This window comes from Carcharhinus amblyrhynchos, chromosome 11 (genome assembly GCF_965287045.1).
Source record: "Carcharhinus amblyrhynchos chromosome 11, sCarAmb.v2.hapA, whole genome shotgun sequence".
In the NCBI taxonomy this organism is placed as follows: domain Eukaryota; kingdom Metazoa; phylum Chordata; class Chondrichthyes; order Carcharhiniformes; family Carcharhinidae; genus Carcharhinus; species Carcharhinus amblyrhynchos.
This window is the reverse complement of record NC_137334.1, coordinates 20,462,278-20,479,769: the sequence shown is the minus strand read 5'-3', so window position 1 is coordinate 20,479,769 and position 17,492 is coordinate 20,462,278. Positions and strand designations below refer to the sequence as shown.

The following is a 17,492-nucleotide window of genomic DNA, read 5'->3' as shown; positions in this document are numbered from 1 at the left end:
CCCCTCCCTCTCCCTCTCCCCTTCGTCTCCCTCTCCCCTTCGTCTCCCCCTCTTGGTCTCCTCTCTCTCTCCCCTTCCTCTCCCTCTCCCCTTCTTCTCCTTCTCGTCTCCCTTCCCTCCCCCTTTCTCAACTTTCTCGTCCTTCTAGCAATGTTACATCATCCGAAAATGGTGCAATTTACACCAGTTCTCATCAGTTGTTATCAACAAGTTACAGGCTCTCTGAACATCTATCAGCCAAGGCTGTCTTTCTGCTCCCCAGGTTTGGCTGAAAAGACCCTCACCGGATCTTTGACCCAATTTTAGTGGGAGTGCAGGGATAGAGGAACCCTGGAGTATATGTTCGCAAATCATTAAAGGTGACAGAATTGCAAAGAATGTGAACATATAAATAAAAGCACAGTACAAAAACAAACAAGTGCCAATAAACCTGAAGAAAACTAGAAGGACCCATCCAGAATAGTACCACTAGCACCTCCTGCTCTTTCCCAAAGCCCAGCAGTCATTTCCATTTCAAATATTTATCCAATTCCCTCTTTCGCATTCTGACCAAATCTACTTCCATCACTCTCATAGACAGCCCATTCCAGATCATTATAACTCACTGTGCAAAAATACATTCTCATCTACCTCCTGGTTCTTTTGATTATCTTCAATTTGTGTCCTCTGATTACAGATATTCTTCAGCTGGAGATGGCTTTCATTATTTACTCAATACAAACCATTCAACAATTTGAACACCTTTGTTTTATCTCCTTCTCTGCTCTCAGAAGGATAAACCCAGCTTCTCCAATCTCTCCGTACAGCTCAAGTCCCATATCCTTGGGATCATTTAAGTAAACATCTTTGCACGCTTCCTATTGGACGTAACATTCCAGATGTAGCCAAACCATTGCTTTATAGAAGTTCACTGTCACCGTACTGTTCTTTTATTTGTATGTTAACATCCTTCCTCTGCCAGGGAAAGGGCAGGAAAGTGGATGTGAGGAATGTCGGATCAGCCATGATCCTATTGAATGGTGGAGTAGACCAGAGGGACCTAAAGGCCTGCTCCTGTTCCTATTTCTTATAGTCTATGGTCTTTGCTCAGTTTCTCCTTAATCCAAGTCTTCATCATCTCCAGAAACAACAACTGCACAACACACAGCTTATTGGTCTCCTATCCTCCTGCTCTATACACTTCAATCTGTCCAAAACTCGGATCTATCCTGAACCGTATGGTTTCCTGAATCCAGCACCCCTAAGTATTGCCTGCCTATTCCTCAACACATCACATTTCAATTCCTTACCCCTGTCGAGAAGAAGAAGGCCCATGAACTTCCACTATTCCACTGTTGTTTAGATTGAACATTGAGGAAAGAACAGAGACTGCTTCAAAGATTCTTTTACTTGTTATACAGTGTACAGATTGAGTCACTATCCCAGTGCTAATTGTTGCTCTTCTCTGTTTACAGTGGTGGCTATCTATGATTATTCAAAAGACAAAGAGGACGAACTGTCCTTCCAGGAGGGCGCCATCATTTACGTGTTGAAGAAGAATGATGATGGCTGGTATGAAGGGGTGATGAATGGTGTGACCGGTCTGTTTCCGGGCAACTACGTGGAATCCATCATGCATTATGCGGAGTGAGCCGCTGGAGGCAGCCCCCCGGCAGCTGTCCCCCTCCTGCTGGTGCACTGTTGCACCCTTGGCTTCCTGTCGTGCTGGAAAAGGCACAAGCTGAAATGAAGGATTTGAGTAAATGATGCACACGAAAAAAACAACCTTTTATTCAACTAGGATGGAGTGAAGTGACGTTGTCTCTCAGGAGTCTGTCATTCCTGCTGCCGGTGTCAGCTCCGAGGACTGTTGAACTTGTTGTGAAATGAGCTCTCACTGTATCTGTCTCACGCACATAGCACACTGCCTACCTGCTGCTCACACAAAATCTTTTGCACACACACACACACACACACAATCTCTTGCGCATACACACACGCAAAATCTCTCGCGCACCCACACACAATCTTTCTCACACACATACACACAACCTCTCGCACATCCACACACTCAATCTCTCATACACACATACACACAATCTCTCACGCACACTCAGTCTCTCACACACACAATCTCTCGTGCACACACACAATCTCACACATACACACAAACACACACAATCTTGCATACACACACACCATCTCTCATTCACACACATACACACACACAATATCTCTCTCACACACACACATACAATCTCGCACACACAATCTCTTGCACGCACGCGCACACAATCTCTCACACACACACAATCTCTTGCACTTACACAGACACACAATCTCTCACACGCACACATACAATCTCTTGCATACACGTGCACACAATCTCATATACATGCACACACGCAATCTCTTGCACATGCACACACGCAATCTCTTGCACATGCACACACGCAATCTCTTGCACATGCACACACGCAATCTCTTGCACATGCACACACACAGTCTCTCGCACGCACACATACAATCTCTCGCACACACACATACAATCTCCCACACACGTGCACACACAATTTCTCACACACAATCTCTCTCACACACGCACACACACAATCCCTCATGCACCCACACAAACTCATACACACGCACATACAATCTCTTACACACATGTGCACATATGCACACACAATCTATCTCACATACACAAAATCTTTCACGCGCACACACAATCTTTCACACACATGCACACAGTCTCTCACACATACACAATCTCACACACTAACACACATAATCTCACACATACACACACAATCTGACATGCACACACAATCTCACATATGCATACTCACATTTTCTCATGCACAATCTCTCACAAACCTGCACACACACATTAACTCACAGAAACACGCCACAAATTATCTCACTCTCTCCATCTTTCAGGCATGCACACACTCACACACTCCCATTCACACAAACTCTGTCTTTTTCATATTCACCTCCGTGCGTACCTCACTTTCTCATGTGTGCATGCCCACACACAGACACACTTTGTCTTACTCGCTCTCTCTCTCGCTCTCTTTCTCGCTCGCTCTCTCTCTCTCGCTCTCTGTATTGCAGTCATTGAGGTGTTAGGGGTTGACCGATACCACCGTTACTACAGGGCAAGTCCCTCACCAGGAAATGGTCCAAACAAAATGCCTCTGTAATGGTGCTTCCGTGTTCTGAATTAAGCTGTTCACCCTCTCTATTACAATCTGCCAGGAAAGCATCCACACGATAGAGGCTGAAGAAGTTAGTCAGCTGGAGAGTGTAAAGCAGTCACATTAGAGTGCTATTGTACAGAGTATCTCGGAGCACAGTTCATGCTGTATCCTTCGCTTGTCTGCCAATATGGGTACCATAATTCCACTAAAATTTGGTTTTCACCTGTAGTTGAGTGAAACAGTGACAAGTACCATCCTAGTTGCTGCCTTTCCAAACACAGGTGGTGTCCAGAGAGAGCAATTTAAGCTGTATACCATTTGGATACCATACTGGCGGGCACAAATATGTCTCTGAACGACACTGGTGGGGACAAGTAGGTCACTGTATAACACTGGGGTGCAGTACTGGTGTGGACGGGTCTATCTCTGTATAACACTGAGGTATTGTACTGGTAGGGATGGGTCTGTCACTGTAAAACACTGGGGTACAGTACTGGTGGAGACAGATCTGTCACTGTGTAACACTGGGTACAGTGCTGGTGGGGATGGGTCTGTCACCCTATAATACTGGGATTCAGTACTGGTGGGGACGAGTCTGTCACTGTATAACACTGGGGTACAGTACTGGTGGGAACCGGCCAGTCACTGTATAACACTGGGGTACAGTACTGGTGGGGATGGGTCTGTCACTGCATAACACTGGGGTGCAGTACTGTTGGGGACGAGTCTGTGACTCTATTACATTGGGGTACAGCACTGGTGGGGACTGGCCTGTCACTGTATAACACTGGGGTGCTGTAATGGTCGGGACAGGTCTGTCACTGAATAATACTGGGGTACAATACTGGTGGGGACAGGTCTGTCATTGTATAACACTGGGGTACATACAGTATTGGTGGGGACAGGTCCGTCACTGTATAAATTGTGGTACAGTACTGGTGGGGACGGGTCCGTCACTGAATAACACTGGGGTACAGAACTGGTGGAGACAGATCTGTCACTGTATAACATTGCAGGACAGTACTAATGGGGATGGGTCTGTCTCTGTATAATACTAGGGTACAATATTGGTGGGGATTGGTCTGTCACTGTATAACACTGGGGTACAGTACTGGTGGGGACAGGTCTGTCAATGTATAAGACTGGACTACAGTATTAGTAGGGCTGGGTCTGTCACTGTGTAACAGTGGGGTATAGTATTGGTGGGGACGGGTCTGTCACTGGATAGCACTAATGTACAGCACTGGTGGGGACAGGTCTGTCGCTGTATAAAACTGGTCTACAGTACTGGTGGGGACAGGTCTGTCATTGTATAACACTAGGGTACAGTTCTTATGGGGATGGGTCTGTTACTGTATAACACTGGGTACAGTACTGGTGGGGCAGGTCTGTCACTGTATAACACTAGGGTACAGTACTGGTAGGGATGGGTCTGTTGCTATATAACACTGGGGTACAGTACTGGTGGGGACAGGTCTGTCATGTATAACACTGGGGTACAGTTCTGGTGGAGATGTGTCTGTTAGCTCTAACACTGGGGTACAGCACTGGTGGGGACGGATCTGTCACTGTATAACACTGGGATACAATACTTGTGAGGCGGGTCTATCACTGTATAACACTGGGATACAGTACTGGTGGGGACGGGTCTATCAGTCTATAACATTGGGGTGCAGTACTGGTGGGGATGGGTCTGTCACTGTATAACACTGGGGTACAATACTGGTGGGAACGGGTTTATCGCTGTATAACACTGGGGTACAGTACTGGTGGGGATGGGTCTGTGACTGTATAACATTGGGGTACAGTACTGGTGGGGACGGGTCTGTCACTGTATTACGCTGGGTTACAGTATTGGTGGGGACAGGTCTGTCACTGTATTACACAGGGGTACAGTACTGGTGGGGATGGGCCTGTCAGTGTATTACACTGGGGTACAGTACTGGTGTGCATGTGACTGTCATTGATGGGATCCTTGGCATGAGAATTATAGAGTGCAAACGCGGGGAAGGTACGATGAACCTTCAAGAAACATTGGAGTATTGTGTCCAGTGCTGGGCAAGTGAGAATGGTTCCACGAATGAGGGTCTTTGATTATGTGCATGTTTTGGAGAAGCTATGATCATTTTCCATAGTGGTGGGGTGGAGGTGGGGTGAGGGGATAGGGGATTGGGTTCTGATTTGAGAGGGGTCTTGAGGATCACGAGGGGGTCGGGACAGAGTGGAGTGAGAAACGTTTTTCCTGTTAGTAGCAGGGTCGAATCCTGGACATGGCAGGTTTGAAGTGATTGGCAGAAAGAAAAGCTAAGGCTACACAAGGCAGAGCTTCTTTACACAGACCTAAGGTGTACAGCCTGGAGGGGGTGGTGGAGGCAGATTACAATGTGGCTTTCGAAAGGGACTTGGATCAGGAGCTGAAAGACAATATGCAAAGAAGAGGAGCTAGTTAAATAGTTCATGCAGAAAGCCAGCATGGATACAATGGACCGAATGGCCTCCTGTGCTGTAACCACTGTATGCTGATGGCATTTGTTCCTATAAGTTTGAAAAAGGACGAATTTTGTCTCATTGCCGTTAGAACTTTATGGTAACATTTTTCCTCAGCTACATACTTTGATCTTAATATCAAATTCATATTTAACTAAATTAGGGTGAGTGCTGGATAATAGAACAGTTGGTGCATGTGGAAAACAGTGAACAATCCCCTGGCTGGAAGGTGCCAGCTGATGTTTTTGCTCTGTGCTGTATTAACACCTCAAACTGGGCAGGAGTTGAGTGACTTAGTCATCCTGAACTTGCTAATCCTAATCAATATCCATTGAAATTAATGGAGTGTATCCTTGGACAAACTGAACTCATACACTGGGGAGGCGATGGCCCAGTGGTATTATCACTAAACTATTAATCCAGAAACTCAGCTAATGTTCTGAGGACCCAGGATTGAATCCCACCACGATGGTGGAATTTGAGTTCAATAAAAAATATCTGGAATATCTACTGATGACCATGAAACCATTGTTGATTGTCGGAAAAACCCATCTGGGTCACTAATGTCCTTTAGGGAAGGAAATCTGCTGTCCTTACCTGGTCTGGCCTACATGAGACTCCAGGGCCACAGCAATGTGGTTGACTCTCAACTGCCCTCAGTCAACAAGGGATGGGCAATAAATGCTGGCCAATCAATGACGCCCATATCCCATGAATGAATTTAAAAAATGTTGTGTAGCTGAGAAAGGTGGGCAGCCAGGGGAAAGAACCATGTTGGCAGAGTGGGGTGGGGGGATTTGAGAATGGGCACAGTGTAAGCAAGGGGCATTTCAAAACAATGAATCCATTAGCAAACTGAGTTTCATCATTCTGTAGCACAGTAGCTAACTGAGGAGTGGGGGCCTGCTTCAGTAAATTTATCCCTGGTTATAAATGGCTCTTCTCTGCAGTTGGAGGAGGTCAGTCAGCAAACTGTTGGGAATCAGGCAAAGACATGTGCTGTTGGGGAGGTCACTTCTGTGGCCAGAGGCGGTTGTCAGCATTATGATTTGTAAACACCCCCCCCCCCATTGTGATACAGCTAATCCACCCGAGTGCCTTCCCCTCTCCCTTCATAATCCACCCGAGTTCCCATCCTTCCTCATTATGGACGGCATGCTGGCACAGCGCTGGGGACTCGGGTTCAATTCCCAGCTTGGGTCACTCTCTGTATGGAGTTTGCATGTTCTCCCCATGTCTGTGTGTGTTTCCTCCAGTTTCCTCCCACTGTCTGAAGCTGTGTGGGTTAGGTTGATTGGCCAGGCTAAATTGACCCTAGTTTCGGGGGGACTAGCAGGTAAATATATGGGGTTACAGGGATAGGGTAGGATTGTTGGTGCAGGCTTGATGGGCCAACTGGCCTCCTTTTGTATTGTAGGGATTCTATGATTCCTAATCTGCCCGAGTGCCTCTTCCTTTCCCCCCAGGGTTGTCCTGGAGTCTCAGATTCACCTCCAGACCCCTACTCGGAAAAGTCCAGGAGAAAAGTTAGAGGGATGTCCGTCAAAGTGTTTTCCATTCTCTTTGAAAGCTTTCATGGATCATGATTTGAAAGAACATTGGAGATGGGGTAAGGTTGCTTCTAGGAGAGTCAAGATTGATTCCAGTTGGTGTTGGGAAAGCGCTGAGGGTTGGGTGATTCAAGTGCAAGGTCATAAGGTGGAACTATACAGCTAACCCCAACGGGTGGGTAAGTGGAGCTGAGTCCAGAGAAAGATCAGCCATGATCTTATTGAATGGCAGAGAGGGCTTGAGGGGCCAGATGGCCTACTCCTGCTCCTACTTATATTCTTATGTACCCCGCCAGCAGGGCATGGTGCCACCCACAGAATGGATACAGGCAAGCTCAAATATGTGAATGGTAACCTCTCAGTCTTAACAGTAGAGCCGCAAATTTAAAACTCTCTCAAACAGTTCTTGGCTTTAGATGATGCCTTGCCTCACGCTGTCATCCAACACTTTCATGCAGGACTGTGAGGGTGCTGCATTGCCGGACATATTGACCTTTAGGTGACACACAGTTATCAAGGCCCTGTCTGCCTATTCAGGTGGGAATATTAAAATGCCTTAATGGTAAGTTGAATTGTTGATAACCTGGTAGAAAGAACTCATGAGCTGAAGATTGTCCTTCATCTGAATGGCGCTTCTAACCTGACTGAGTTCCAAAATTACTGCATTTTCAATCTACACACTTCAGAATCAATTTGAGGATAGGTGAAAATTGCAGAAGGTACAGGTGGTGTGTGTGTGTGTGTGTGTGTGTGTGTGTTCGGTGTGTGTGTTAATGTCTATCGATGACACACCATAATAAATATACAGATGTAATTCTGGACAGCCAGTGTGCATATTTGAGTAATAACATTTATACCTTAGTCTCATTTCTCAGGATATTAAAGATGTGAAACAGCTGCCTGAGGGTGTAACACCACTAAAATAAACCCCAGTGCTTAATGAAGTGAATGTGGGTGCCTGGCCTTGTAGTACTGGTCCCTTTTGTATCGGTCGACCCTTTGTTTTCTTTGCGTTTTGTGCAGTACTAATGTGTAGATATCCTCACTGGTTTTAAGCACCATTTTTGTAAGATTTTATTTCCCCTCTTAGGTTGGCTAAGATGCTGTGTAAAGAATATTGACTAGAGCCTGATAATACAAGAATCTGTGTCTGTGATGTTTGAGTAGACTGCATGCTGTAATTCCTGTCCCAGAGCTTGCTTTCATTCCTCATTCCCCCCTCCCTTTTTAAAGCTAAACTTTGTCATTTCCTTTTGCGGGTGGGCGAAGCCAGTTTTAGTGTCCACTGCACTCTGAAAATGGAGTGCAGGGACTTTTCACCGTACGATGGGACACAGCTGAACACCCCATCATTGTGCTGCCCCTTATTTCTGTCGCGCACACATTCCAAGGCAATAAATCCAGAAGAAACTTGCACAGTGGTACAGATTTCTTCTTTGAGCGAGCATTCTCGTCTCGCTCTCTTTTTTCTCGCTTTTTTTTTTCTCGAGTCTCGCTCGCTGAACAACTTGGGTTTGCCTCTCTGCCCGACCTCCCTCCTGCATGTGACTTTTTGAGTGCGTTGTTGGAAAAGGCGTTGGGGGGATTATTTGCGTGCCAGCCTGCTCCTCACTCCAGTCCCGCTCTCAGCCCTCACCCCACCCTTCACTCAGCCCAGCCACTTCTCCACAGGGGTTTTATTCAGCCTGCTTACTTGGTGTGGGGGGAATGGGTGATCCAGTCTGCATTCAGGGCTGTCACATTGACACTTCCGATGTGTGGTCAGTGCTCACAAGCCCACCTGAAATGTATTCCCATGGTTCTTTGACCCGGGTTGATGAGACCTTGGTGTAATACTTGCTGGACTGTGTATATCAAGCGTTTTATTGCATTATTGCAAAGGCTAAACTCATATGAGTCAAGGGACGAATGCACCAGCCAATTGAGGTGTACATATACTAGGAGGCCCAGATGTGTGTTGTGTGGAAGGAGTCTCAGCACTCATGGGTTGCGGTGGGGGACCTCCTCCTGACCACCATCCATTTGCCCCTCCAAGCAGTTGTGCGGATTAGCTGAGGTGAAGCTTATGTTTGCCCCACTCTAGCCCCTCACCCAACAAATGACGATTGACCTATAGTGTTGGAAATTGCCTGATGGGTCTGCCCCCAGGTGCTCTTTTGAAAAGTCGGTGCAGACTTGACGGGCCAAATGACCTCCTTCAGCACTGTAGGGATTCTGTGGTTCTCTTTGGATGGCAGTGAACAGGCTCTGCAGCAATTGGTGGTCGGATATCCCGGCTGATTCACGAAAGAGAAATGATGTACTGGAGGTGGCTGGGTGTTCATTAAAACCAATTAACGTGAGCCTGTGTCCCTCTGCACAGGGGAGCAGCTGCAGCAACCAACTGTGGGAGCATCAGGCAGGTAGAGTGAGCACAGCAGCAAAGACCCAGTGCTTTTGAACTCATTTTGACTGCGGTGCACAGAGACAGGAAAGCAGAATTCCTCCAGAGGAACCAGCTAATTAGGAAAGTCACAGTTTTCTCCTGATTGGAGACATTGAGGAATTGGACTATTTTTAAGAGGAATTTGATGGCTAATGATTGGTCAACAAGTCCATTATCATCGTATCAAACCAAGGTAATGGAATGATATTTTTGATCTGTTTTTTCATAATGCAATTCCAAGGAAAGGAATCACACAGGGAGCTTTTTTTTGTAGTGAAAAGTATCGCATCGCTGTCTGTTTTAAAGAGGAAAACCTCAAGGACTTTTTTTTAAAGTGGGGGGGGGGAGGGGGGGTGTTTTCCAGAAGGAAGTATAATAGGTCTGCGGAGGCTGAAGTCCCTTCTCCAGAATCCCTTTATTTATAATTCCAACAGCAGTGCACAGAGTGCTCACAGTCAGCAGTCTACCTCTGGGAGTGCCAGAGGAACTGACACACTGGGTTAAATATAAGGAAAAGACCCTGATTGGCCCATCAATTGATTCCTTAATGAGGGAGTTCATATTCCAATAGGCCAAGCGCCATCACAGGAAGCCTCTCCTGCTTCCCAAACACCATGGGAGGTGTGCTCAGAATCCATTGCCCATTTCCACATCTGGATCACCTGAAAACCAAAAGTCTTGTGCTGGCGGCTGCTGGGCCGGTGGTTGGGGGTGGGGGGGAGGGGGAGGGGGGGGGGGAGTGTCCAAGGATATCAGTTGGCCAAGGGTTCGGGTCTGGTGCAAGGAAATGGTTGGTTGACTTAATCGCTGGCACCAAACTCTGATTTTTTTTTTCCCCTTCTAATGGGCGGGACACAGCTGTACATTTTCTGTGCCTGCAAGAATAAAGTTTTGTGAATTAATTGTATCCTGTGTATAAGAAAAAAGAACACATTTAAAGGCGTTAAGTCTTAAATAATAAAAAAGATAAGTGACTGGAATGTTTAAAGCATGTTTGCAGTGATCTACACAAATATTGTGATTTTTTTAATAACTGAGTCTTGATCGAAACGTGATGTATCAGTTAGCTAGCAAGAAGCACTGGCTGCACTAGGATGACATGGTGGCATAGTCGTTAGCACTGCTGCCTCACAATGCCCTGGGTTCAATTCTGGCCTCAGGTCCCTGTCTGTGTGGAGTCTGCACGTTCTCCCCATGTCTGTGTGAGTTTCCTCTGGGTGCTCCGGTTTCTTCCCACAGTCCAAGGATATGTGGGTTGATTGGCCATGCTAAATTGACCCTAGTGTCAAGGATTCCCAGGGTAAATATGAGGGGTTACGGGAACAGGGCCTGGGTGGGATTATGGGTTAAATGGCCTCCTGCACTGTAGGGATTAAGAACATAAGAAATAGGAGCAGGAGTAGGCCATCTAGCCGCTTGAGCCTGCCCTGCCATCAATAAGATCATGGCTGATCTGAAGTGGCTCAGTTCCACTTTCCCGCTTTCTCCCCATAACCCTTAATCCCCTTGCCTACCAAAAACCTATCTACCCGCGTCTTAAATATATTTAGCGAGGTAGCCTCCACCACTTCAACGGGCAGAGAATTCCAGAGATTCACCACCCTTTGAGTGAAGAAGTTCCTCCTCAACTCTGTTCTAAACTGCCACCCCCCCCCCCCCCCCCCCCACCTTATCTTGAGGAGTCCTGCTGCCCTTTCTGAGCGGGAAGAACCTCTCAACCTCCACTGTATCCATCCCCTTCATCATCTTATACGTCTCTATAAGATCCCCCCTCATCCTTCTAAACTCCAACGAGTACAAGCCCAGTCTATTCAGCCTCTCTTCATAGTTCAGCCCCCTCAACTCTGGTATCAGCCTAGTGAACCTCCTCTGCACTCCCTCCAAGGCCAAAATATCCTTGCGCAAGTGCGGCAGCCAAAACTGCACACAGTACTCCAGCTGCGGCCTCACCAGTGTCCTGTACAGTTGCAGCACGACCTCCCTACTTTTATATTCAATCCCCCTCGCTATGAAGGCCAGCGTCCCATTTGCCTTCCTGATCACCTGCTGCACCTGTAGGTTGGGTTTTTGCGACTCATGCACAAGGACCCCCAGGTCCCTCTGCACCGTAGCATGCTGCAGCTTTTCACCCTTTAAATAGTAGTCCCTCCTACTATTATTCCTGCCAAAGTGGATAACCTCACACTTGCCAACATTGTATTCCATCTGCCAGGTCCTCACCCACTCGCTTAGCCTATCTAGATCCTTCTGCAGACTTTCTACACCCTCCGCACAATTTGTTTTTCCACTTATCTTTGTGTCATCAGCAAATTTCGACACCCTACACTCAGCTCCTTCCTCCAGATCATCTATATAAATGGTAAATAGCTGAGGCCCCAGCACCGATCCCTGGGGCACTCCACTAGCCACCAACCACCAATCCAAATAGCACCCATTGACACCTACTTTCTGCCTCCTATTTGACAGCCAATCCTCTATCCACGCTAACACCTTACCCCCAACACCATGCCCCCTAACCTTCTGTAACAACCTTTTGTGCGGCACCTTATCAAACGCCTTCTGAAAATCAAGATTCTGTGACTAGTGCTCGGGTGTCCAGGTTCTGGAGGTGACCTGAATCAGTGTGAAGCGTCAATTTTGCTTGGATCAGGTTTACTATAATATCTCTTTAGAAACTGAATGATCTGCACTGAAGCTGCTATATTCACTTCCATTGTAAAGGAAAGTACCCTTCTAAAGCAAATAGCTAACATTTGGGAATTTGAGGCTCATTTACTGATTGTCTTGTGGACAATTAAGGCAGTGTGGAGTTGACCAGCTAAGAATTGGCCTGTCGCTACAGGAACATTTGAGGTTACATGATAATGTGACATCTTTCAAGATCTTTCCTCCAGTTGCCAGTCCATGATGGAGCAGGTTTACTAGAATATCAAAAGCTCTGGAGATCTGAAATAATATTTAAAAAAACACAGACAATGCTGGAAACACTCAGTATTGTCAGAAAACAGCAGCCTCTCATCACAGGTTTACTGCTTCAAGAACTTTTCATGCTGTTCAAACTCTCGCCATTCAAGTTGCCCACCCAGTACCATAATCACAAAGCAACTGTACCCTGGACATCACACTTGGTGCACTTCAGTTCATAAAAAGTTTTGAGTTTCCGACCCCATGTACACTCCTTCACCAAGGCCATCGACCTCTCTCCTACTTAAGCTCATCTGCTAAAACCCTCCTCCATGCCTTTTTAACATAGTCACAGAGGTTTACAGCGTGGAAACAGGCCCTCAGCCCAACTTGTCCATGCTGCCTTTTTTTTAAACCGCTAAGCTAATCCCAATTGCTTGCATTTGGTCCAGATTCCTCTGTACCCATCTTACCCATGTAACTGTCTAAATGCTTCTTAAAAGACAAAATTGTACCTGCCTCTACTACTGCCACTGGCAGTTCATTCCAGACACTCACTACCCTCTGTGAAAAAATTGCCCCTCTAGACCCTTTTGTATCTCTCTCCTCTCACTTTAAACCTATGCCCTCTTGGCTTAAGACCCCCTGATCTTTGGGAAAAGATGTTGACTATCTAGCTGATCTATGCCCCTCATTATTTTATAGACCTCTATAAAATCACCTCTTCACTCAACCATTCCAAAGCTTCCCTGGCTATTAGTGTCCTGCTTTGCACCCTTCAACTCATCCATAGATCCATTGCCCTTACCCTAATTGGTTCCAAGTACTATCACACTCAAACTCACTGGTGCTCCTTGTGCTCAAATCCTCTCCAAGGACTTACCCCACCCAATCTCCATACCCACCTCCAGCCCTCCAATCGCCCAACATTCTGCCCTCCTCAGATTCTGATGCATCCCTATTTTAAATTGCATCACCATTGGCAGCTGAGACCTAACCTCTGGGATGCCTCCCTGGCACACTTGCAGCCTTCCATCCCCATTGGGCACCACAGGGACTGGGGCACCATACTGATCCCCTGAATCACATTTCAATTTGATGTTTCTCTTGTTATTAAGGCAGTTCTCCTTTAAGGGGCTGTCCCTTTAATTTGTCTGTCAGTTTATTTGATTTAATTGGTTGACTCAAAAGAGTTGGTATGTTCTCCTTCAAACTCTTTCCTCAAAGAACAGTACAGCATAGGAACAGGCCCTTCAGCCCACCAAGCTTGCACCAATCATGATGCCTGCCTAAACTAAAAGTGTAAGCACTGATGGGGCAGGATTTTACCAGCACATCCGCCCGCGGTTTGTATGATCCTGCCTGAGGCCAGTGGAGACTTCCGTTCTCTGATGCCTCACCCACCCCTGAAATCGGGGCAGGTGTGCTGGTAAAATTCCTGCCATGGAGTCCATACTCTTCCATTCCCATCCTATTCATGTATTTGTCTAGTTGCCCCATAGACACTGCTATCGTACCTGCTCCCACCACCTCCCCGGGCAGCGCTTTCCAGGCATTCGCCATCCTCTGCGTAAAAAACTTGCCTCACACATGTCCTCGAAATGTTTCCCCACTGCACCTTAAACCTATATCCTCTAGTATTTCTTTATCCTAGGAAAAGGCATCTGACTATAAGCTCCTTAAAACTTACCACTGTCAAAATTATTGCTCACCTGTCCTAATCTCTGCAGGTGACTTGGAGTCAGATTTTGTTAGTGAACATTGCCGTGAAGTCCCCTGGGACATTTTACTATCTTAAAGGCAGTATATCAAGTGGCTGTAAACTGTGGCTGTAAAATACAGGCCGCCGTACACCAAGAAGATGAATGGTGGAACCAAGCAGTGAGTTCTAAAGGGCCCAGACAGTGGACCCTGTGCATCAACCGGTCACTTCATGGCTCTTTTGAAGTTTAGGGTGTTATTTTTCTGGGGTGGGCAGAGGGCAGAATGTATATCTGTCCATTGGCACACCATCCTTTGCACTAGCTCCTCCTGGGATTCACTCATGTAATGAATGGTACTTTGCCCCCAAGCACTAGATCATCTGGAGTAAACTCATCCAGTGGTATCTCACTGCAAGTAGTAACAGTTGAGGGATATTTGCCTTTCAAGTCTGTTTTGCCATTCAATGTAATAATGCCTGGAACCTGATTCCAGATACTCATCTTTGTCCCATATCCTGTCATATATTTGTTTCACAAGAAATGCATTGATTGAGATTTAAAATTAACAATCGATCCAACATCAACTGCCATTTATGAAAGTGAGTTGCGAACCTCTTTATGTGTGCATACATGTTTCTCAACTTCACAATGAGGGACCTGGCTCTAATATTGAGGCTATGTCCCCAGTCATGGATTTATCTACCAATGTAAATAATTTATCTATCCCATCAGTTCACCTTAATATCTTGAAAACTTTGATCAAATCACCCTGTAATCTAAATTTGAGGGAATACAACCCTAGCTTATGTAGGTGGCTTAGCCTAACATCAGTTGTTGAGAAGGTTTATTATTAAGGAAGTCTTAACAATGCAGTTAGAAAAACATAGTTTGATTAGAACAAGTCAGCATGGTTTTACTGAAAGGAATTCTTGTTTGCCAAATTTTTGAGGATGTAAGTAGTAAGGTTGATAAAGAGGAACCAGTAGATGTAGTATACCTGGATATACAAAAGGCATGCAATAAAGTACCGTACAAATGGGCAAAATAAGGCTCAATGAAATCCGGGTACATTTATTAGCACAGGTAGAGGATTGATTAATGGATAGAAAACAGTGGGTATAAATGTTTCTTTTCAAATTGGCAGGCAGTGAATAGTGGAGTGTCGCTGGGGCTTCAGTAATTTACACAGAACATCGAACAGTACAGCACAGTACAGGCCCTTTGGCCCTCAATGTTGTGCCGAGCTATGTCCAAACTCAAGATCAAGCTACCTCACTCGCTATCATTCTGGTGTGCTCCTTGTGCCTATCCAATAACTGCTTGAAAGTTCCCAAACTGTCCGACACCACTATCACAGCAGCAGTGCATTCCACAACCCAACCACTTTCTGGGTGAAGAATCTTCCTCGGACATCCATCCTATATCTCCCACCATGAACCTTATAGTAATGTCCCCTAGTAACAGCTACATACACCCGAGGAAATAGCCTCTGCACGTCCACTCTATATATCCCCCTCATCATCTTATAAACCTCTATTAAGTCACCTCTCATCCTCCTCTGCCCTAAAGAGAAAAGCCCCAGCTCCCTCAACCTTTCCTCATAAGACCTACCCTCCAAACCGGGCAGCATCCTGGTAAATCTCTGCACTCTCTCCAATGCTTCCATATCCTTCTTATAGTGAGGTGACCAGAACTGTGCACAATATTCCAAATGTGGTCTCACCAAGGTCCAGTATAGTTGCAGCGTAACCCCATGCCTCCTAAACTCAAACCCCTTGTTAATAAACGTTAACACACTATAAGCCTTCTTCACAGCTCTATCTCCTTGAGTGGCAACCTTCAGAGATCTGTGGATATGAACCCCAAGATCTTCCTGTTCTCCACATTCCTCAGAACCCTGCCGTTGACCCTGTAATCCGCATTCAGGTTTGTCCTACCAAAATCTGTATTAATGACTTTAATGAAGACAGAATAATATATCTAATGATGATACCAAACTAGGTGGAAGGACAAGTTGTTGGGATGATACAGAGAAGCTGCAAAGAAATGGGTTAGGTGAGTGCACAACAAGATGGCAGATAAAGTATAATGTAGGAAAGCGTGAAGTTATTTTTTGAAAAGTGAGAAAGTGTTGATGATGAAAGATTGTGTTTGTACAAGGAATGCAGAAAGTTAACATGCAGGTGCAGCAAGGAATTAGAATGCAAATGGCCTATTAGCCTTTAATGCAAGGAGATTGGGGTACAAGAGTACAGAAATCTTGCTGCAGTTGTACAGAGTTTTGGTGAGACCACATGTGGAATACTCTGTACAGTTTTGATCTCTACTTTTAAGAAAGGATATATTGGCATTGGAGGTGGTACAGCAAAGGGTCACCAAGTTGGTCCCAGGGATGAGGGAGTTGTTCTAAGATGAGGGGTTGAGTAAATTGGGAGCATTTTCTCTGGAGTTTAGAAGAATGAGAGCCAATCTCATTGAAATCTACAAAACTTTACTCCATTGGTCAGGGAATCTAAAACACAGGTGCACAGTCTCAGGATAAGGGGCAGATCATTTAGGACTGAGATGAGGAGAAATTTCTTGAAAAGGTTGGGAATATTTGGATTGGAGGATTGTGCATGCTGCATTGTTGAACACATTTAAGCGTGGGACAGACAGATTCTTGTCTCAGGGAATTGAGGGATATGGGGAGTGGGTGGGATAATGGAGCTGAAACCCAGGATTAACCATGTCCGTATTGAATGGCAGAGCAGGCTCAATGGTCAATGTGGATGACTTTTCCTATTTCATATATTCTTACATAATCTTGTAATATAACCCTTGGAGACCAAGTATTATCCCAGTAAATCAACGCTGTGCTCTTTCCAAAGCCAATAGAATTCCTAAGATGTTGGGCGCAGAACTGAACACAGTATTTCAACAATGGTGACCCTCATCTTTGTATGTGTGTATCTCTCTCCATCAACTAAGTTGTTAATAAATCCAGTGAATTGTTGTGGCCCCAACTCAGATCCCTGTAGGACAGCATTTGTTACATCTTGCCAATTCAACTACAAGAACATTTATGGCATAAAAAGCCTATTTCTGTGCCAGCTGACAAAATGCCATCCAAATCTCCAACCCTTGGTCCCTAGCCTTGTAAAGTTTATTTATTATTGTCACAGGTAAGCTTATATTAACACTGCAATGAAGTTACTGTGAAAATGCCCCAAGTCACCACACTCTGGCACCTGTTCGGGTA

General features: G+C 45.7%; 1 protein-coding gene across 15 annotated transcripts in view; it reads left to right on the top strand.

Annotated features, from left to right (window-relative positions):
- Positions 1-6,725, top strand: part of LOC145349967 (abl interactor 2) — a 152,702-nt gene extending 145,977 nt beyond the window's left edge. For all 15 annotated transcript variants that reach the window (XM_080198726.1, XM_080198718.1, XM_080198725.1 and 12 more), the window contains one exon: positions 1,455-6,725. In XM_080198726.1, the coding sequence (XP_080054852.1) occupies positions 1,455-1,630 (176 nt within the window). In that variant the 3' untranslated portion in view covers positions 1,631-6,725. The remainder of the gene's footprint in view (positions 1-1,454) is intronic.
- Positions 6,726-17,492: the final 10,767 nt, after the last annotated feature.